This window comes from Ailuropoda melanoleuca, chromosome 10 (genome assembly GCF_002007445.2).
Source record: "Ailuropoda melanoleuca isolate Jingjing chromosome 10, ASM200744v2, whole genome shotgun sequence".
NCBI lineage: Eukaryota > Metazoa > Chordata > Mammalia > Carnivora > Ursidae > Ailuropoda > Ailuropoda melanoleuca.
The window spans coordinates 10,145,273-10,166,895 of NC_048227.1; the positions used below are offsets into that span (position 1 = coordinate 10,145,273).

At 59.8% G+C, this 21,623-nt stretch overlaps 1 protein-coding gene across 1 annotated transcript; it reads right to left on the minus strand.

Annotated features, from left to right (window-relative positions):
- Positions 1 to 4,216: 4,216 nt before the first annotated feature.
- CASTOR2 (cytosolic arginine sensor for mTORC1 subunit 2) lies at positions 4,217 to 21,018 on the minus strand. The gene is made up of 9 exons (XM_034669539.1): positions 21,001 to 21,018; positions 20,493 to 20,661; positions 12,268 to 12,461; positions 11,729 to 11,861; positions 11,096 to 11,219; positions 10,258 to 10,368; positions 9,904 to 9,986; positions 6,460 to 6,554; positions 4,217 to 6,374 (listed from the first exon to the last, which is right to left on the minus strand). Exons 1-9 carry the CDS (start codon positions 21,016 to 21,018, stop codon positions 6,309 to 6,311), a joined length of 993 nt encoding a protein of 330 aa, XP_034525430.1. The 3' UTR covers positions 4,217 to 6,308.
- Positions 21,019 to 21,623: the final 605 nt, after the last annotated feature.

The window sequence follows — 21,623 nt, forward strand, 5'->3', positions numbered from 1 at the left end:
GTCTGGAGGCATCAGCTCCTGGGCTTTCAGAACCAAGCAGCCCTTCCTGGGCTGGTGTGGGGGGTGGTGTGATGTCCACAGCAGGGCTCCAGGCTTGGGGAAGGAGCTCTGTCCTGCTCCATGGGCCCCCCGACCCCCAGGCCCGCCTCTGCCAGAGGTCTGGGGAGGAGTGGTGGGCGTAGTACGTAGTAGCCGGTCTCCAAGGTGGCCCCCGAGACCTTGACCTTGAGCGGTCTCCTGTGTCAAATCAGAGCTGGGCTTTATGACCACAGCGTAGGGTGGTGGGCGGTGGTGTGTGAATTCTGAAGCGTGGGAACTCCAAACCATTTTGGCTTCTACTTTGGCTCCCTTGCTCTGGGGGAAGCCAGGCACCCCACTGCGAGGAAACTGAACCCCACGGGGAGACCCACGCCGAGAGGAACAGGCTTCCTGCCAACAGCCAGGCCCAACCTGCCAGCTGTGTGAATCCACTGCCTTTGGAAGTAAATCCTCCGGTCTCGGCCAAGACTTCAGATGACGGCAGCCTCACGAAGGGCCCTGAGCCACAACTGCTCAAACTGCTCCTGAATTCCAAACCCACGTAAACCGCGACACCCATGCGCTCATTTGTAAAGCTGTGAAATTTGGGGGCAGTTTGTTACGCAGCACCAGGTGACTATTACAGCCCCTCTCGCTCCAGGGGTGGGTGGTTCTCCTCTCAGACTCTGGGTGTTGGGCTGGAAGCCTTGCTCTCCTTCCTCCCAGCCCCCGCCCCCCCGGCCTGTGCTCCCTGCCGACCGCGGCTCAGGGAAAGGAAAGACCGCAGATGTGGTCCTGGGTCGGCCCCAAATCAGACAGCGGTCAGCCAACATCCATTTTTGTCTCCATTTTAATTAACACTTTACAAAGTACAAAATATACTTTTTTGGGGGAACATTAGGTACTTTTTTCTCTCCGTCATACAGTACATGAATCTCGAGGGGTTTGTGTGTCTTCAACAAAGAGGGTAAAAGTGTGAGGGCCCTGGGGCGTCGGGTGGCCCCGTGCTCCCCCTGGCCCAGGACTCGGGACAGATGTAAGTGCCACTGCCACTGCCGATGACCCGGGGCATGCCAGGTGAGGGCCAGACCCCCAAGGCGAGGCCCTGGGCAGGGCAGAGGCCCCTCAGAGCCCCATCATGCACCCACCATCAACTCACCCCCATCTCAGGATAACGGAAATAATTTTGGCATAGAGCAAGAGCAGGACTTGGGATTTTTGTTTGTTGTCAGCCCCCTCCNAGGAAAATACACTGGACTTGACCTCTGTCTTGGGACCCGAATTTGGCCCGTTTTTCATCCGCTCCCCACCCTGGTCTCCAGCTTCACCGGATGCGCTTGGCAGAGAAGCCCCGGCAGGTGAGGGGCGCCGGCACCCGAAACCTCGCCCTGCGAATACTGTCTTCAGGACCGCACGTGTACTGGACGGCTGGCTCGGCAGGTCTCGCCCCTTGGGGCCACAGGACAGAGCCCCTGCTGGGGACACCTCCGGTCCCCCCAGAGCAGCTTTAACAAAATCAAGTGAGGTGGGGCATGCCGTGTGCGAGGCCTGCCACCCGCGCACTCTTACCCCTACTCCACGTGGCCCACGGTGACAATGCTCCCGAGGCCTGAAATACTGAACGAGCCAGGCCCTTAGCTCGGGTCTGAGCTCCGCACGGAGGCGCTCGCGCACACACGGATGTGTAGGACAACACACAACACAGTCCTGACTCCCGGCCTTTCCCCTGCCTTGAACCAAGAGCCTCGAACTCCCTCCCTGCCACGGATGCCACGGGCCAGGCCACAGGCCTCTCCCTCCGTCCTGGGGGCACTTCTGGTGCCATCGGGCCCAAGGATGGCAGGCTGGTCGGCTGACGGCTCCCGCCTGGCCTTCGCCCTCTTGACAGAGCAGTTTCATAGGAGGCCGTAAGCATCAGAGCTGAAGGCCACGACCTACGCGGTGGCTTCCTCCCAGGTCTAAGGGGAGAGCAGGAGAGACAATGAAGTTTGCCCTTTGTGGCCTCTAATTTGAAAATGAAAGGAAGAAAACTAGCTGGGATGAGCTCTGAGATGTAGGAAAAGGTATCTAGCTACAATAGGGCTCAGCTCCCACCAGGACAACCCCGGCCTCTCACCCCAGGCCCGCCGTTGGCTGGGCTAACCCCCCGCGGCCATCTTGGTTGGCTCGGCACCTGGCAGCCTTTTTGAAGGGAGGGCTACTGCCTGCTCCAGGCCAAGCCCCTCCCCCAGCATAGCATCTGGGAACCCAGAAAAGCCAACACCTATGTCTTTGGGGGGTCAGGGGGAGACTCCATTATCCTCTCCCCCTCAAGCTCTTCTCACCAAGCCAAACGCCTGCTCCATTTCCCAGCGCCTGTGACCGCCATGACGGGCTGCTCCCCTGCCCCCGCCTACAGGGGACACAGATCTACTGGGGGGAGTTTCTTCCTACTCCCCACTCAGGGTTCACTGAGGAAGTGGCATCAAAAACTCCTCGGTCACAGAGCACAGGAATGCTCTGCTATCACCTGGGAGATAAAGGTCCCTCTTAGCCCTGGCTGGGAAGGGCCCAAGCTGTCCCCAAGGCTAGATCCAGAGGCCCAGAAAGATGGCCCAGGGACTCCTAATGGTCAGCCTGAGAAATGCGGCCAGGAGGGACTGGCCGGACGCTGGGCAGTTTAATCTTTGACTGTTAGGTGACTTGGCTTGGGACAGAGGCCTCCCCCTACTCATCAAACCAGAACCTTCTGACCTCCAGGCCATCCTCCGTCACCTCACAGAAGACAAGCCTCGCCAGACCACGCATCTTCTTCTGGACACCGCACTGGTCACTAAGGCCACACTGCCCGATGGGGGAGGCCACGGCAGGCGGCTCTGGGACCCACCAGGGGCCCGTGGCCTGCAGTTGGTGGAAGGGGGAGAATGCTGGTGCTTGGCAGAGTCTGGACCCCCTGGATCCCAGGGTGGGGAAGTCCACACACCTCTCAGCCTAGATGTGTGCCCTGGCCTTTGGAGACCCCCTGGAGGAAGGAGGTGCAGAGCTGGCCCCGTGCCCATCTCCGCTGGGTCGAGACAGGGTGCTGAGGGAGAAAGCTGTTTCTTGGGAACCAGAGGAGACCATCCTGAGGGCTGAGCCACGGAGACAGATTTTTATAACTGGGGGTGAGGGAGAAGGGGGTGGTCGCACCTCCCTCCTCTTCCCACCTCCTCTCTGTAGTGTGCAGGGATGGGGCAGGCGAGGGGCAGGGGTGGCCTTTAGCTGTTGTGGGCAGAGAGGCAGAGCCAGAGGGCCAGGTGGCAGGTGGCAGGCCCAGGGCCGCCCCTCACCTCTCCTTCTCGGCAGCCTTGCTCAGGAGCCCCATTTCCCTGCCCCTGCCGCGTGCCCTGCCAGCCAGAGCCAAGAGAGCCTCAGCCCTGCGGGTCTGGAGACCACCCCCCTGCACCCAGCAAACTGGGGGGCATTCTTCCTCCCCGACTTCTGTGGAGAGCACGTCCCCGAGACTATGCTCTGCATGGGCGGGCAGATAGAGGGGAGGCCGGGGAAGGGGAAGATCCAGGTGGCAGCTCCTGCCCAGCCCTCACCCAGCCCCTCCTGGACACAAGGTCAAGGGCACTGGCCCTTTTCCTGGCTGGACGGGGCCTGGGAAAAGAACCTGAGGTTTCTAAGCTTGCGGGTGAAAATGACGCAGGAGCAGCCATGTGGGGAGATGGGGGGCACCCCGGGTGGACAGCTGTAGCGGGACCACGTCCCCGCCCAGGGCTTCGAGCTCAGGGCAATGGGAAGAGGGCCTTTCTGGGGCTGAGCAGGTGGAAATCGCGACGCTCCTCCCTGCGTCCCCGCGTTCGCCGGATCAAACAAAGGGCGGCCAGGGGCCTCGGCCATGGAAACGGGGGTGCAGGAAGGGGCTGAATCCAGATTTCAGGGGAGACTGGGGGACGGACTGCGGGGGCTCCGCGCTCGGGCTGCTGGTTTTGTTTTTCTCTCAAGTCACGGCTTCTCTGATAGCGTATTGCCTATATACTTGAAGTAAAAATATACGGTGGCTCAAGACGTGCGCGTGCGCGGAGCAGACCCGGCGGGGGGGAGGCCCACACGCCCACACACACGCGCACAGCGGGGTCCGCGCCCATGTACCGTGCGCACACGCGCGTGCGTGCTCACACAGCATATATTAACATATATATTGCTCAAGTATATATGCTATTTACAGTATATATCTATATCAACATAAAACACAGGTATTTATAGGTGTGTACAATAGATACGTTCTGGGGGGGGGTCTGGGTAGCACACATTTCTGGGGTCACGGCGCCGACACGCTTGCTCGGCAGGGAGGGAAGGCGGAGAGGTGACACCATCAGGGGACCCGACTGGACAGACGCGCCACGGCAAATCAAGGCCTTCCGAGGAGAGAGAAAGGGGACTCAGGGCTTCGGGTCCCTCCCTGCCCGCTCGGCCACCCCCGTTTTGGAGCCAGCAAACAATGGACACGTTTTGGTTGTTTTGGAGTTCTGTGCAAAATGATTTAACTTAAAACAAAAAACAAAAAGAAGTGGGTTCCTAATCAGTGCTTGGGCCCTGAGCATCTTCAAGGATCCACACCCACAGCTCTTCCGTGGAGGGCTGCCCAGGCTCAGAGGGGCCCACAATGCTGGGAGAAGGGGGGAGTGGGGCTCACACAAGCCCTTCGCCTAAGGGAACGTCCCTTCTCCTCTGAGCTTCTCGGGCACGGCGCGAGTCAGCCATGCTGCCTGAGAAAGAGCACCAGGGAGGGCGGGAGCCTCAGGGGACCCTCTGGTCCAGCTCACTTGGGAAGCACCCCCGGCTGGAGGGGGGCCGCGGGGGCTCACCCCGTTCTCCCTGGTCAGCCTCCAGGGGGTACAAGACCACCCCAGCTGGCGTGCCACCTGCCTGCCCACCACCCCATGGCCTTAGGGTCCCCTCTCATGTTCGGACAGAACCAGGGCTCCCCGGGCGCCTGTCAGTGGGGCTGCGTGTGCAGCTCCGTGTGGGGTGTCCTGGAGGACCCCTGTCTTGTAACAGACCCCTGCGGCCAGCTTCCTGCTCCAAAGAGAGGGCCAACACTTCTGGGACACCTCCCGATTCTCATGCTTGTCCCTGGAGCCACAGGGCACCAGCTGAGTGACGCTGAGCCTTTGGGCCCCCCCAACAGAACTCAGTAGGCTCCATCCCCTGAAAACTGCCGCCAACTGCAGCCTGGGCGCAAATATATTAAATAAGAAACTAAAACGTATGGTACAGTTTTCTCTATTAAGGCTCAGATAAGCTGCCCCCAGGTCAAGTACTCATGAATGCCACAGTCCCCAGCTGAGGGGGGGGCAGGCAGGTGAGTCGGGGGCAGAGGCCTTCCACATCCCCCAAAAGTGGGGCAGGGGAGAGGGGCAGGATAACAGGGGAGCCCTGTGCTGGTCTAGTCAACTGCTGGGGAGTGGGGGCGACCCAAAAAACCCCAGGTCCAGAATGCTGGGGATGCCCCCACTTGGGGGAAACCAAGGCTCTGCCGGCCCAAGTAGGGTCCAGGGACAGCAAGAGGGGACAGGAGCTCGCGCCCCAGGCTGGTGGGTCTCCTGGGAACTGCCCCCAGGAGTGAGTGCTTATGGTGGGGAGGGTCTGGCAGGGCCCCCTTGGCAGTCTTGCTGGGAGTCGGGGCACAGGCCCTGTGGATGGCAGGCGAAATTCTGGGTGGCGCGGGTCCTCCCCAGTTTGGGGCCCCACCCAGGCTTGTCAGAGCCACCCCAGCACGTGACCCAAGGGCCGCCCACTGGCCTCCACTCTGCGGGAACCAGCCCGGAGCTGATGGAACCAGAGACCAGCGACCACGACAGGCCAGCCCCAGGTCCTCACGGGGGCCTCCCCGGGCTCCAGGAACTCAGTCCCGCTTGGCCAGCTCCCCAAGATGACACGAGAATCAGAACCCCATTGTCTCGTAGGAGGCCCCTGCTTCCTTCGGCATCCGCCCCCAGCTGTGGGCGAGGCCAGGTGGGAAGGCGAGTGGGCTCGTGAGCTCCCTGGGCCTCGGACATCATTTTCTGGAGTGGGAGTGGGGGGAGGAGGAGGCTAGGGGTTCTCTGGAGGGTCTGGGGGCTCCAGACAGGAGGGCACGGGAGGCCTTGGCTTGGGCCCGAGGCCTGGCAGGGGAAGCAATTGGGGGTATCTTCCAGAGGTCCCTTCTTGGGGGCCCCTGGGGCCGATTTTCCAGTCTGTGAGAAATACTGCGAGAAGAATCTTCAGGGTAGGGGCCGGGCCCAGGCCTGGGGGGCAGACAGGGAGGAGCAGAAGAGGCCCTCCTAATGCTTCTCTGCTTGGCTGACTTTCAGGGCGCTGATGACGGCGCTGATGTTCTCCTCTGGTACCTGCGAGGGGGCAGGAGGAGGCAAGAACCCGTGAGCCCCGAACCAGCATCCCTAGCCGGGGGGGGGGCCGGAGCTGGACACTCACCAGCGCGTGGTCGAACTTGAAGGTACTGATGTAGTAGGCTGGGATGTCTGCAGCAGCCAGGGGCTCGGAGATCTGGGCCACGATGCCACACTCGTCTGGGAACAGAGGCGGGGATGGTGCTCAGCGTCCTCGGCCAACCTCCCCCCTGCCCCTGCTGCCGGTGCCTGCCACGCCCCCACAATTTTCCAGCGCTCCCACCCCTCACCCTAAAGGCTTAGCACAGAGGCCCCTCCACCCAGGAGCCCTCTCTGACCGACCCCCCCTCCCCCGGCCAGCAATGAGCTCTTGTCCGAAGGGCTCCGCAGAGCCCGGCTCTGTCCAGCTTTGATCACTGTCTGCCTGCCCCAACTCCTCTTCCCTGCTATCTCACGAGTTCTCTGAGACAGAGCTGGATGCAGTGTGGCCAATCGTGGGCTCAGGCCCTCTTTCCTGTTGCCCTCTCTTTTCTAGCCAGAAGACTGTGGTCAGGTCACTTCCTCTCTGTGAGCAACAGCTTCCTCCTCAGAGTCCCCACCAGGTATGACCGCTGCCTGTCCTAAAGGGTCTAGAACGGGGCTTCTTTCTCCCTCTAGGCCTCCAAAGCAGGAGTGCACCCTCTCCTCACCCCTGGCTGCCTGTCTGATTTGAAGGCACCACTCAAAGCTTCCTCCTCCAGGGACACCTCCAGGGTCTGAGGACCACTCTGTGCCACCAACACAACCCCTTCCAAGTTTTCAGGTTGTTTCCCCCAAAGCCACTGTTGCAATTTTGACGACGATGCCTTTTCCCAACACTGCTCCCGACTGGGTGGGAGAGTCCAGATCGGGTCACCAACTCCCCGTGCGATTCTGAGGCTGGAGCCTGGGCACCGACCCGAGCTCCACCCCTGCAACACCCCATCGTCACCCCCTCCAGCCACCCCTCTGCTCCTTCACTCCCTGGCCCCAGTCCTGCTTCTGTCCGCCCAGCCCTGGACCTGTGTGGTGACTTGGTGGGCCTCTCAAGCTCCTGCTTCCTGCTTGGTCTGCCGGGTCTCCTGGCTGGCCCCCAGGCCCTCTTGGTGGCTGGGCAGGCCCGGTGTCTGGACATCTGGTGACCGTCTGTCTGTGCCATCACGTGGTGGAGACGGCTGTATCCTAAGCTCCTTTTGTCACAGACACAACTACTCTGATAAAAACGGAGGTAGGAGATTGGGAGTAGAGAACGATGCTTTTCTGACTGTGGGTTGGGACGCACCTGTCACAGCGGTTCGGAAGGCTGGTGACCTGCACTTTATAAAATGATAGGACGGCTAAGGGAAGCCCAAATGGCACAGCACGGAGCTGAAGGAGGACAGTTTGGGAGCTGTCTGCACGTGCGCGTGCTGGGTTTGGAGAGAAGGCGCGTTTACTCCAAACCCCGCTCACAAACATATGGAACCTGCCAGGCTGGAATCCTTCAGATTCTCAGCAAGCTATTTTCCTTGCCGGGCTATTTATAGCCGTAAGGGTGTGCTGAGACCCCATGCCGTCCTGGGAAGGCAGCTTCAGCCGTTGGCTGGGAGGCTAGCGCAGCAGTTCCGCACACGCCCTTCTCCTGGGTGCCCGCCCACGGGCCGTCCAACACACGTCTGGATTCTGTCTCCTATCCCCTCTTTATTCCTCCTTCATTGGGACTTGCTGTTGTTGGATTATAGACGGTATTCTGATGGACTCAGTCTCCTGGTGGCCCCCNAGCTCTGCCGCTCCCTTCCACCTTCAGGAAGAAATGGAGACAGACCCCTTGGTCCGGCATCAGGACTCTGCCGCTCTGCTTGGAGTGACCAGGCTAGGTTCTTCTGCCCTTTCTACCTTTGGACCCTGCACCCTGGGCACGGCCACCTGGAGCCACGTGGGTGCCGTGGACAGGTGCTGCTACATCATACCTCCCTCCCCTTCCCGGAGCCAGGGGAATATCCAAATATCCACCAGTCACCTTCTCTGGGGAGCCTTATCCTTCCTGACCCTTGTCCGAGCCACCTGGGCCCTACCTGTGACAATGACAGCTAAGCACCTGGTATGATGGACACGCACGGGTGCTCACTACCCAGAGGAGGCATCTACCATCATCCTTATTAGGATGGCATATTAGGGAACTGAGGCTCGGCGGTTAGGCTACCTGTGGTCACGCTCGTTTCTAACAGCCTCCTTGGTGAGGAGCTGCTCAGCGCTCCATCCCCACCACCCTGCACTGGGCAGCCAATGTGGGCAGCAGAAATGCTGGGGTCTGTGGCCAAGGAGGGCCCCCCCTCCACCGAGAGGCAGGCTGGGCTCCAGGGTCAGACCAGGAGCCTTCAGTGTATACTTCCTAGCACTCCAGAGAGTAGCCCACTGTCCTGCCCCCAGGATGGCTCTAGCTTTGGCCTTGACGTGAGCAGAGTTGGGGGGGACCTGCCCTGTCCTGCTAGTTACCATCCACAGGCAGGTGAGGCAGGAGGCAGAGCCTGGCTGCCTCACCGACCCTTCACCCCCAGGTCAAAATGCCCTGCCACCTTCATCTCCTGTCCTAGGACTTAAGCGTCCAAGGGCTGACACGATGGCCCCTGGAGCAGTCAGAGCTTTTTCTGGAACATTCTCCCCTTCATCAGTGGGAAATCAGGGTTCACCAATCCCCACCAGGGCTTGTGGAGGATGCTTCCCCGAGATGACGGAGAGCCTCTCCCGGGTTCCAGCTCTGGGGTCTAACAGATCTAGCTTAAGGAAATCATGTCTGATCGGCGCATCACTGACAACGGCCTCCACCCAGTCCCGGGCGAATCGGTGCCACTCGGCCCTGCCAACTACCAAGGACTCAGCCCCCTGGCCCCGTGGAACACGCTCGTGGACCAAACGCGCTGCCAACGACGCCGTTTGGGCAGTTGCGGGAACCGAGGCTAGAGACTCTCAGGGAATCTCTGCAGATGTCCTCTGTAGGACCAGTTCATCGTGACGGAGAAGCTGCTCCTTCCCGGGACAGAAATGGTGAGGTATTTTGGGGTGAGTGCTGGGGTGTCTGAGTCGGACTGCAATTACACATTTATTTAAGTGAACGACACTCATCAGAACAACAGCCGTTGCCCATGAGCACTTGGAACTAACAAGTGACTTTGTTTTTCCTTTTCGATTGATTTTTTTTTTTAAAGCAGACTCCATGCCCAGCACGGACCCCAGCAGCAGGGCCCGAACTCACCACCCTGAGATCACGACCTGAACTGAGATCAAGAGTCGGCCGCTTAACCGACTGAGCCACCCAGATGCCCCTTCCTTTTGTTTTTCTCACGCCCCCTGCNAGTCCTCTGGAGGCCCATGCCTCCTGTCGTTCGCTGGTCAAGGGCATGTGGTGGTGGGGACCTCAGCTCCCTAAGCCTCAGCCTCCCTGTCTGTACCATAGGGTGAGTGAGCCCGGACGGACGGCACTTGGCGATGCTAGCCCCCCCGCCCCGCTGGTGCGGCACCCCCCGGGGCTCACCGAATCCCAGGGGCTGTCCTCCGATCCGCACCATCTTCCAGAGCTCTCCAGATGCACTCGTGAACAACAAATTACTAGGGAACCTGAATAAGGAGAGAGAGACAAACCCCAGGGGCTGATGTTGGTCGTGGTCCCTTGGTCAGAACTGTGGCTGCCCTCGGAGCGCTCAGGGGCCTCGAGGCCCCCCTCTGGAGCCCTCCTCGTCTGGGGGGAACAGGAAGGCAGGGCTGGGAGTGGGCTTTAAAACAACTGCCCCCCCCCCCCACATAGGGAGCTTAGGGACCAACACCACCACCACGGCCCTGGGCCTTCATCTCGCTGAGCCACCTGTCATCTGTAAGATGGGCCACTCACCTCTGCTGGGTCTGCACGTCCATTACCAGGGAGATATAGCCCTCAATGAGGGAGAAGGAGAAGAAGCGGATGTGGCCACAGTCCTCCCCGGCAGCCATGGGGTCCTTCACTCTGGGGGCCGGGGGATGAGGTGGTGAGGGGTGCAATGGACCCCTGCCGCACCCAGACCCCCACCCAGCCTGCCCGCATCCCCACCGGCCTGGGAAAGCCAGGGGCAAGTCCTGGCCCTGATCCTGCCCTGCTGGGTGACCCTGAACCTCCGCCCCTCCCCCCCCCCCCCCCGCCTCGGTCTCCCAGTCTGAGAGGCGGATGAGTCCACGGCATTCACAGAGGTGAGCACCACCCTTCATGGAGTGAGAGACACAGCCGGCCCTCAGTGCAGACCACCCCTACCCCTTCCTGGGCAGGGTTTCTCTATCCCTGTGCTGACCCACAATTCGGGGCACAGTCTGTGGTCACTGCCAGCTCCCTGGCCCATCGTCCCACCCCACTAAAATCCGCTCTGAGGAAAACTGCAAAGCCTATTTACTGCCTGCCAAATGAAAACCCCTGAGCTCCCCCACTGACCGGGCTTGCCCTTGGAGCTCAGGGGACAGGGAGTGGCGTGTCGATTCCATGGACATGTGGCCCTGGGGCTTCACCAAGTTTTGGGGTTCCCAAAGCTGTCTCCCCTCTTGGAGCGTGGCTTCGGGGTAGAGCCACGATCCACGCCCCCAGCCCCAGACTAGCTTCCAGGGCAGGTGGCAGCTCGCTGTCTCCCCACGCAGACTGGGGCTCCCAGGCAGAGTTGTGTCCCCCTGGCCCACTCTGCAGCCTTTCATGTCCAAGGGGGCCGTACCCGTTGGAGTAGAACATGACGTCCATGAGAAGTGTGGTGACCGCAGGCAGCGTGTCAGGGTCCAGGCTGGTGACACAGAACCTGTTGCTTGGGCTGGACAGAGGGTGGATGACAGGCCTCTGGACTGTGAGAGCAAAGACAGTGGGCACTGAGGCCGGGAGGAGGAGCGGCGTGGGGCAGGAGGAGGGCCCGGAACAAAGGCTGGGAGCTGCTCTGGGGGACCTGGCCCCTGTGCCTTCTGCAGCCTCCAAAACCACCCATAGCTCTCCTGATTCTGCAGGCTCACCTCCAGACCCCTGGGCCTTTGCACATGCCTTGCTGTCTGCCTGGAATGAATGCCCTTCCCAACCTTTACCACCTGGCTGAGCTCCTACTTGGGCTCCAAGCTTCAGTTTGAGAGTCGCTGCCTCTGGGAGGCTCATCCTGATACCCTGGGTGGGTGAGGAGTGGCCTTTGGCCATCACCGGCTGTGTCCACGTCCCCTGTCCTTGCTAGACCTTGAGAGCAGGGTCTGACCAAGATCATTACACTGTTATGCCTGGTGCTTAATGAATGCTCTGAGAACGGGGCTGCTCTGGGGTAGGCCCTGGTGACTTCTTGAGGTCTCCCCTGCACAGAGCCCCCTCAACTCACCCATCTTGGGCTTCACGAAGCCATTGGTGATGCCGAGATTCTCGGCTGCTACTGTCTCGCCATTGACGACCCGCAGGATGGTGAACTCTGATGACAAGGTGTGAGTGACAAAGGGCAGGTCCCGTTCGCGCACCTGGGGACGGGGAGTCAAGGATGTGAGAGTCCGGTGGTCCCCAAGGGGCGCCGACCCCCTTCACTCTGAGATTCTGCTCCCAGAACCAGCTTCCCCTGTCCCTCCCGCCATGCTGGTGGGGGATGGGAGCCTGGAACAGCTGGGGGCCCTGTGACCAGACACCCTGGCCACCGCTGCCCACACGTGCTCCCAGCCCTCACATCCTGGCCTCCGGGTGGAACCCAGCATGGCCTGCAAAAGGCACGTGGTGCGTGGGGTTGTGGGGAGCCCCGAAGTCCCGCCTGGGGCCATGCTGACACTTGACCCATGACCCTTGACCTCTCTCTGAGCTGATCATGCAATAGGGGCCTCAGAACACTGTGGACATATGCCACCCGAGACCCCAGGGTGCGGGGCCCCGGCTCACCAGGATGAAATCCGTCTGGTAGGTGGAGAGCATGAACACGGAGATGTTCTGGTCAGCCAGCGGGGCGATGACCGACTTGGCGATTTTGGTCACGCCGATGGGCTGCGAGCTGGAGAAGCTGCCCCCGCCCGACACCACGTTCAAGGCCAGCCAGGTGGCGTCCGCCACACTCAGGTGCTCCGAGGAGGGCAGCTCTGCGCGGGGAGGGAGAGGGACGACACATGGAAGGCAGGCCTGTGACGGATGGGAACTCCGGGGAGGGGACAGGGCAGGGGACAGGGATGGGGACAGAGATGTGGGCCAGCTGTGGGACTCCAGCCAGCCCCCACCCTCGGGCCTCGGTGCCCTCCTCCGTCAGAGGAGGATGGGATCGGAGGTCCCATCCCGGGAGGGCCGAGCAGGGAAGGCCCTCAGAGGACCTCAGACGTGCCCGACTGCTTGGCAGGGTAGGGGCCCGGGCGACAAGTGGCTTCTCTGTGTGGGGCTTCTATTGCCTCAACCATGGCATGACGGGTGTTCAGCTGCGAGTAATGATTTTATCTCCTGGTCCCACTACGCTTCTGGCTGTCAGGGGCTGCCCTCAAATGGGTGCAACAGGTCCCCTGCTGTTTTTCTGTTTTGTTTTTTTTTTTTAAGATGTACTATTTCTTCTTCTTCTTCTTCTTTGAGAGTGCAAATGAGATTGTGCCCGGCGGGTGTAGGGGGCAGAGGGACAGAGAATCCCAAGCAGACTCCCTGCTGAGTGCAGAGCCTGACATGGGGCTCGATCTCACGACCCTGAGATCATGACCTGAGCTGAAACTAACAGTCGGACGCCTAACTGACTGAGCCCCCCAGGTGCCGCCTCCTCCCCCCTGGTTTTTATACTGGTTCCTGGAACCTCCCAGGGGGCTGGGGGTGGAGGGGAAGCCAGAAGACAGGGTGGCGGGCCCCGGGATTTCTCTCCCTGCTTCTGTCCGACCTGCATTTTGGAAGAACACATGGCTCCAGCAGGCACCCCGAAGAATGCCACCTTTTGGCGGCAGGGACTACCACCCAAGCCCCCCCCTCCAGGGAGCCCAGGGATCCTGGGGGTTGGCGCTGGCAGGGGCAGGATGGAGGAGGGTCACAGTGGCAGCAAGCACCAAGTCTCCTTGACTAGCTCACAAACACCCGGAATCTGCCCGGTCCTGCAGAGCGAGCACCCGGGGGAGCCTGCCCACAGGACATGGGTACACGCACATGCACGCGGGACTCTCCATGCACTCCAGGCGTCTGCTCACACACACCCCGTGCCAGGACTGTCCTTCCCAACGTATACAGGACACACCAGAGCGCCGGTGATCTGCCCGAGATCCCTTAGGGAAACGAGCCAGGACCCAAACCCAGGTCTGACCAGGAGGAAGGGCCAGGTCCCCAGTAAGGGCGGAGGCTAGGAAGAGGGGCCCAGACACTGGCGAATCACGGAGGCTGGGATGATGGTAGTGCCACCCTGGGGAAGGCTGTGCTGGCCTCAGGCAACATGGCTGCCGAGGAGGGGAAACTGAGGGAGGCCCCACCTGGGCTCCCACCTGCCTGGCTCCAGTTGCCATGGTAACCACAGCCTGGTGTGCCCACTGGTCCTGCTGGCCGAGAAGGGACCGTTGCGGCCAGGCTGGCTGGAGAGGCGGGTGGCTTCCCAGAGAAGGGGAAAGGTTTGGGAAGACAAGAAGGAGGAAAGGCATTTAAGGGGCCCTGAGCTGCAGGCTTCTGCCTCTAGCCTAACTGTTACCTGGGTATCGGAAGAGAAGGAGTCTGACCGCGAGAGGAAACCTCCCCCCAGAACCAGGAGCTCAATTCTGAAATTCCAAGGGTCCTGGACCCGGGGGCGGCGCTGGGAGCCCCTCAACCCTGGCATTTTCTTCCGAGACGACCCCAGGAGCCACCGAGGGCCGGGGTATCCTGATGGTCCAGCCCTGTTAGAAGGTCAGCCCAACGCTTCCTCTGGTCCCGTGCACTGGGTGCGAACCCTGCGGCCCCAACAGCGGCCAGCCATCATTTTACCATATTTAATGATGAAAGTCTAATGAAATGGGCAGAATCCCTTCAGCCTTCTTGGGAAAATTCTGGAAGGGTCCTTTATGTCTTAAGTCGTCGCCTGCTAACATGAGACCACGTCAGCGCTTGCGAACCAGCCCTCTGCCTGCCCCTGCCAGGTTCCTCACGACCCCACACCACCCAGCGGCTTCTCGTATCCTTCAGATAAAAGTCAAACCCCCCCCCCCCCGAGAGTGCTTTGTGCGGGGATGGAGACAGTCTACACCTGCACTGCCCAGAACGGTGGCCGCTCGCACGTGGCCTTGGAGAGACAGAAGAAAGGCAGCTGATGCGACGGAAGAAAAAAGACGGAACGTTTTATTTCATTTTGATTCATTTCACTTCTGAGGGCTGCACGTGGTGAGCGGTCACCGTGTGGGGTGGTGGCCTTGTCTGCTTTGCTCTTGGCCACTGGTGCATAGGGGTGCGAGACAAGGATGAGGGACGGGATGGCTGGCCCTGCCTCTCTGCTCTGTCCAGGCCCCATGTTCCCACCCACCTGCCTTCCCTGCTCCTGCTTTCGGCCCAGCTCGGTCAGGGCTCGGTCACCCTGCCAGACCCGAGGTGGGGGGTGGCCTTCACCATCGTCCCTTGCTCCCATACCCAGCTTCCCAGGATCGGGCCAAGGGGTCCCCGGTGGAGTGAGTGCCATTCCCAGCCCCGGCCACCAGTGGGGACGGAGCAGTTGGCTGCCCGTCTGCTTATGGGCGCACAACGGGCTCTGAGAAGTCGGCCCCTCTCCCGTGGGACGGAGTAGGCAGTGGGGGTCTTGAGAGCGCAGGTAGGCGGAGGGCAAAGAACACAGGCTTCGGGCTGGGACGGTGACAAACCCCAATCGTGTCTCCGTCCTCCCCGGCGGAGGCGGCCGGGAGCTGTGGCGGAAACAATGGGGAGGCGCGTTCCCTCCGAGGCAGTGAAGCACTGGGGTGTGTGCATTTTTAAGGGGTGCTTGTGTAGCCAAGGCTCTGCTCTCGGGAGACTCTCGGTGGGTTTGGATGAGTCCCAGGAAGAAGCCGAGACCTGAAGCCAGCTAAAAATGGGGACATGGGATGGTGGGGGGCTGGGGGGAAACGACACAGGATTTCAGGTGGGTCCAACCATTGGCCAGTCTGGGCAGCGGTCGGCCGGCATGGGTCTGCCTGCCCAGCTCCAGGCCTCAAGGCCTGCCGCTCCTGGCTCTCGTTCCCAGATAGAACCCACTGACAGTGGTGAGCTTAGACCAGTGGTCACCCCTCCGAGACTTCCAGAAGTGTGAGCTTTGTCGGAGGAGCAAAAGCTGCTAGAAACCACAGCGTTTGCTGCTTCTGACCCCTGGGACCTCAAATACCGGGGTGGGGGGCGGGGTGGGAAGGCCTGTCTGTGGCCCATGCTTGCCCCAGGCCAAGCCTCGGGGTGCCTGAGGTGCCATTTTGGGGCCGTGGGGATGGGCTGCCAGGAGACTGACCAGGAGTCAGCGAGCCTGCCCTTCCCTAGAGGAAAAGTGGACCCATTCCAAGATGAAAATGGATTACTTCTGTCACTGCACATAGTACAAGCCCCTAAAAATAGCCTCTCGGAGCTGCATACGCCCTGTGGTAGTGGAGGTTCACGGCGTCTTGTCACCCCCGGCCACAGACTTGGGCAGCTCTGTGGCTGGCTGGAGCCCTGCCCCCACGCTGCCCTCCTCGCCGTACCCAACCCCCCTCCCCGGGCCTCCCCCGATCCGGCTGCAGGACCCACGGGTCCCTGCGCTGCATGGCTGCAGGCTCCCCACGCAGCCGGTGTCCCTCAGGCTTCCCCTGCCCTGCCCGCAGCAGGGTCAAGAGTCCTGGGGTCAGGTGGGCGGGTCTAATCTTGCCTCCATGAGTCTGGGCAAAGTCAACGCCCCTCAGTTTCTCGGTTGCAAGCGCAGAACGATGAAATCAGGATCAGCTCCAGAAGATGCTTCGAGGATTAAATGAGATAATCCCCATCGAGTGCGGAGCTGAGCGCCTGGCGTCCAAGTGCTCGCCAAATGCCAGCGCGTCTTCAGTTAGCACACTGCTAGTGGAGTTCTGCTGGTTTCTCGATGGCAGTTGGGCAACACACATCAGGAGCTGCACAAATGCGCAATTTCGCCGCGAAGGAGTAGTTAACACGTGGGGCAAAGACAGACTCGCGGCCAAGCGGGAGACCCAGAGGAATTTCCAACAAACACCTGGGTGCTCCCTAAAATCCAATGGCGGGAACCGTGGTTCGCCTAGGACAGAATGACGCCGATCGAGCGCATGCGTGTTGTATGGCCACGTGGGTGCCTTGCAGAAGGGACAGGTGATCCCGTGTTTGGGAGCAGGCCCCGGGGAGCTGAGCAGCTTGCCCGGGATCACAAGCCACGAAGGTGGCAGAGCTCGATCAGAACCTGGGTCTTCCCATCCTAGCCCAGGGTGGGGCCAGAAGTCGCTTCTCCACGACATCCTCTCCCATCTTTTGACCAGCACGCGTGCAAGAGATGTTACACCCCCACAAGCGTACGCAATTTTTCTCGGGCAATAGCAGATACCAAGCAGCCCGGCGTGCTGACCAGGGATTGCCGCCTGGAAGCGAGACCCCTACCCAGAAGTTAAGGACCCCGCCTCTCAGCCCCTGCTGGGTGAATAATTTGCACCTGCTTTCCCGGAGCCCCCTTCCCCAGACTGAAGACACTATTACTGCTCCTGTCACCAGACAAGGTTTGGGGAGAGGCCAGGTGATTATTAATGGCTCCAGGGAATGTCGGGGTTTCAGGATTGTGGGTGCTTCCCTCCCTGGGTCAGTTAGGGTCTCAGCCTGGGCCTAAAGACCTCACTTTGGACAAAGCCTGTCACCCTCTAGGGAGGCCCCCATTTCACACTCTCTCCTCTTCTACACACTCACCCCGGGTGCCTCTTCCTAAGTCCAGCCCCAGTGACAACTCTCTCCCTGATCAACAACCTTCAACAGCTCCCTACTGCCTGCAGACTGAGGTCCAAACGGACTCCGCTCACCTCTTTTTTGTTTGCATCTATCTTTGCATATGCTTTTTGGATCTGGTCTCTGCTTCTGTACTTACTCACACACCCGCACCTGACATGCTGTCTCCCTCCTCAGCCTTTCAAGGGCAGCAAAAATTGTCTCCTCCAGGAAGCCTTCCCTGACTACATAAATTACCCCAAAGCATCCTCTTCCGAGCTCCCCAGAAAGGGACGTGCTGAAGGCTCACCCGTTCTTCCGGACACCCAAATACAGTGTGAGGCTCCCTGCTGGTCAGCAGTGGAGCTCAGGAAAAAGTCCTAGGTAAATTCCTATCTGGAATCTTTCTTGATTCCTGCTCTATCGTTGCTGTGCCAGCCTCCCGACTTGGCCCTCTCTTCCAGGGAAGCCCTTCAAGATCAGATAAGACCCTTCACTGACTCCCCCTTGCCTCTGTCTCCTGGCCTCCCTCGTCCCATCTCCTCCTGCTCTGCCTTCTCACCTTCAGTTCCCTGGGAGTGCCAAATGACCCTCCATTCTGGAAGCCTCCCCACTCCCAACTTCACGGGTTCCACCGGGTGAGCTCTTTACTCATTTAGTTGGGTTTGCCTCAAGGCAAAGAGCACTGCCTCCTCCGGGAAGTCCTCTCAGACTGCACTTCTGCCAGCCAGGCTGGGCGCCACTCTCTATTGATACCATAATTCTGGTTCCCGTGTTTCTGTCCTCCCTGAGCCGTCAGTCCCTAAGGGGCAAAGCCTGGATTCCTGCACTTCTGCTTTCCCCCTGCCTAGGGCCGGGCCATGGAAGCATCCAGAGAGGACAACAACCGTGAGGCCTCAGGCAGGTGATAGCCATTTCTGCACTTCAGTTTCCTTATCTATAAAAGAAGTTAGGAGGAGTCTTTCCCAGGGCTTATTAGCATAGCTCTGCAGACAGAAGTCCTCTCCGGGCTGGGAGAGGAGTCAGGATATGTCGATTCCGGGCGCTCACGTCTGCCGTCTTGTCTGCTTCAAGTTCCCCTCTTATGGGGTCTCCTGCACAGCACCCACCATAATCACAACTCCACAGCTAACAGTGTCAGTAGCCTGCAGATCCTGAGGCTCATAGGGTCAGAGGGGCTCCGTCCATGCTGCCTCCTGCAACCCCCGGGGGCCGGCTCGAGACAGGCAGCCATTCACCTGCCGGACCCCTCTCAGGGGAGTGACGATTCCTACAAACATGGGCTTCCAGGGCCTGCAAAACCGGCTCCCCGGGGCCTGCGGCCCCAGCCTCCCTCTCTCCCTGCTCACGGCATTTGCTTGTTTGCTGCCTCCAGAGGAGAGAGCTCATCTCGTCTGGGGAGACGGAGCTACCAGGGTATTTGCTCCGAGAGCAGAGACACTCTGGGGCATTCCTCCTGTGTCTGAGGTGCCATGCTTCTCAGCAGGGCCCACCCAAAAATGGAGATGGGTTTGGGTTGCCCAAGCATACATTCTTCACGGGGCCGTGCTTTGTGGTTAAGGCAAAAGCCCCTGTTTGTGGCTCCTAGGCTCAGAAAGGGTCTGCTGGATGAATGAATGAATGAATGAATGACCAGAGAGATGCCTTCGATGACAGGGGAGTGTAAGGGTGACAGAGCGTAGGAGGGACGTCAATTCCTCCAGGGCTCCCCTCGCTCACCAGCGAGGGTGGTCCAATACAGCGGCCGCCCTCAACTTGCCCCGAGAACCACACAGTCAGCTTCTGACCCCACAACGCCAGGTCTCAGATCCCATTTTAGGAACCAGCATGAGTAAGAACTAAGGTCACACATTTCCGGAGGTCCTAAATTCATCACTGGAGAACCACGAAACCCCACCTGGATTCTAAGCGTAGGGGACGGGGCAAGGAGCCAGGCCACATCCACCATGGCGTGCTCCGCGAGAGGCCGTGACATCACAGGACACGTCATGTCACGATGTCAGGTGAACACATTTCTCTCTAGAATATGATCACCCTTAAATTAAAAAGACACAACCCGTGCCCAGTAAAAGTTGGAAAGAGAAACACAAAAAAGGGACCAGGGGTTGTCTCTGGGGCAGAACAGGGTTTCTATCACAAATGTTGGATCGGTTGCACTCTCTGTAGGCTTTCAAGAGAGGAACTGAGGGGCTCGGAGGGAATGCCAGCTCCGGGGGGTGCCCTGCTCTGGGGCTGGTGAGCCTGGGCGTGTGACTTCCCCTCTGCTTGCAGCTCCTCGTCTGTGTGGTGCAAATAACACCACCTCCCCATAAATTAGCGTGGACCAACAGTACCAACCAGGACCAACACAGTAAACCTTCCTAATAAATAAGACTGAGAGAACGTGGGGGGAGGAGTGAGGGAGTGATGCTAACAGGGATGGGGTTTCTTTTTGGGGGGATGCAAATGTTGGTGGGCACGGCTCCACAACCCTGTGCACATCAAAACCCAGGGAGCCGGACACTTTAAAAGGGTGCATTTTACGCCACGTGAATCAAACTTCAACCTTAGAAGTGGAAACATGTGAAAGAAAATCGTAAAAGGAAGATCCTCAGGGCTTATGGGACCCCTGATTGGGAACAGTGGACTGAGCGCATTTTAAAAAGCCCTCTCACTCAGCAGCAGTTCTCAATAAAACCATCCCCGGGGTGTAGCTACTTTCTCGGTAGCTTGTAGTTCCCAGCTGGGTAAGCACTCTGTCTTACTGACCCTTTTCGCTTCCGGGCCTTTCCCGGGGGAGTCTCATGAGCAGAAAGGGAAGGGAGCAGCCAGGGCACAGGGAGAGAAGAAAACATTCTCTGCTGACTTTCTAACCCACTCGCGGGGAGGAGAGGGGGGCAAAAATAAGGCAGCAGGGTGGGGGCAGAAATAAGGTGGCAGGCCCGGGGGGGGGGCAGAAATAAGGCGGCGTGGGGGGGTAGAAATAAGGCGGTGAGTCGGGAGCAGAAATAAGGCGGTGGGAGGGGGGACAGAAATAAGGCAATGATTCAGGGGCAGAAATAAGGTGGTGGGAAGGGGGCAGAAATAAGGCGGCGGGTGGGGAGGTAGAAATAAGGCGGCGAGTCGGGAGCAGAAATAAGGCGGCGGGAGGGGGGGCAGAAATAAGGCGGCGAGTCGGGGGCAGAAATAAGGTGGTAGGTAGGGGCCTAAATAAGGCAGTGGGTGGGGACAGAAATAAGGCGGCGGGCAGCCAACAGTGACCACAGGCCACAGTCCAGCCACGCCAGGGTGACAGACGCACTTACCTAAGAACCCCTCCTCGTCAACAATGATGGTGTAATCCTCGGGCGTCTCAGTCAGACTGAAGAACTTGCACCTGCATAGTGGATGGACAGAGAATATCGCTGTTAGTCCCACTTCAGACCTGGCAGGACCCTGGGACCCAGCGGGAGATGACTCGGTTTCCCCAGAGCTCTGACGTCAGGCTGCTGGGTGACCTCCAGGAACCTGTATCTCCTCCTTTGCTGCCCTCCATTTCCAAATCAGGGGGTCTGAGAGAGGCTAGCTGTCCCCTCTGCACCACCCCCCAATCTTTGCAGACCCCTGAGCCAGCCAGCCTCTAGGCTCCCATACAGCTCAAGGGTCTTCGATCCACTTTTTCCCAGGGGAAGCGGCGGCTGAAAGGCGGCTCCGGCAGGCAGCATGTAGATGAACTGTCTTTTCTGGAGCCCCCACCGTGTTCCGACTTCTGGGCCTCTCTTGCTGCCCCCCAGCCCCCACACCGCACCCTCTGGTCCTAGCCCCTCTCCTCACCAACTTGAGAGTTCCCATGGTCATTTAAGATCTAATTCAAGTCACCCAACCAACAGCCCAGCCTGTAGGGTCCTTTTCTTCCCTGCCCAAGAAAGGGGTGTGACCATCAGTGCCATTTGGGGGGGGCCACAGATCCCTGAATTGTCCCCCATCCTCTTTGGTAACACTGCGTAGCCATTTCTGCCCCTAATGAGCACATGGAATTCCCAAGGCCAGGAGCTGGCACTCCCTCCATCCCTCCGTATTTTGTCCCCGAGTCCGTTCTTAGCACCTGGCAGATACCGTGCCAGGCTCGGTGGCTTTCTGGGGCCAGGGGAGGGAGGGTCACCGCCCCTCACTGCCTGTCTCCCTGTCCCTCCTCCAGCTAGCATGGCCCCCAGAACACTTGCAGGGAGAGACGGCATGCATGCGGAGCGGCGTGCAGGAAACGGCCTGTGGTCATTTCTCTGGCGTCACTGTGGCTCTCGGGCGCGGGCTCAGTGCCCAGCGTGTAAAACGCATCCACACGGGAAGCCCGAACAGCACAAGGCCCAACACGTCACCCCAGCAAGGGCCCAAACGGCACTTCTCCAAAGATTCAAACGGAAAAGAATCTTGAAGGGGATGCAGGGTTGCAGGGGACG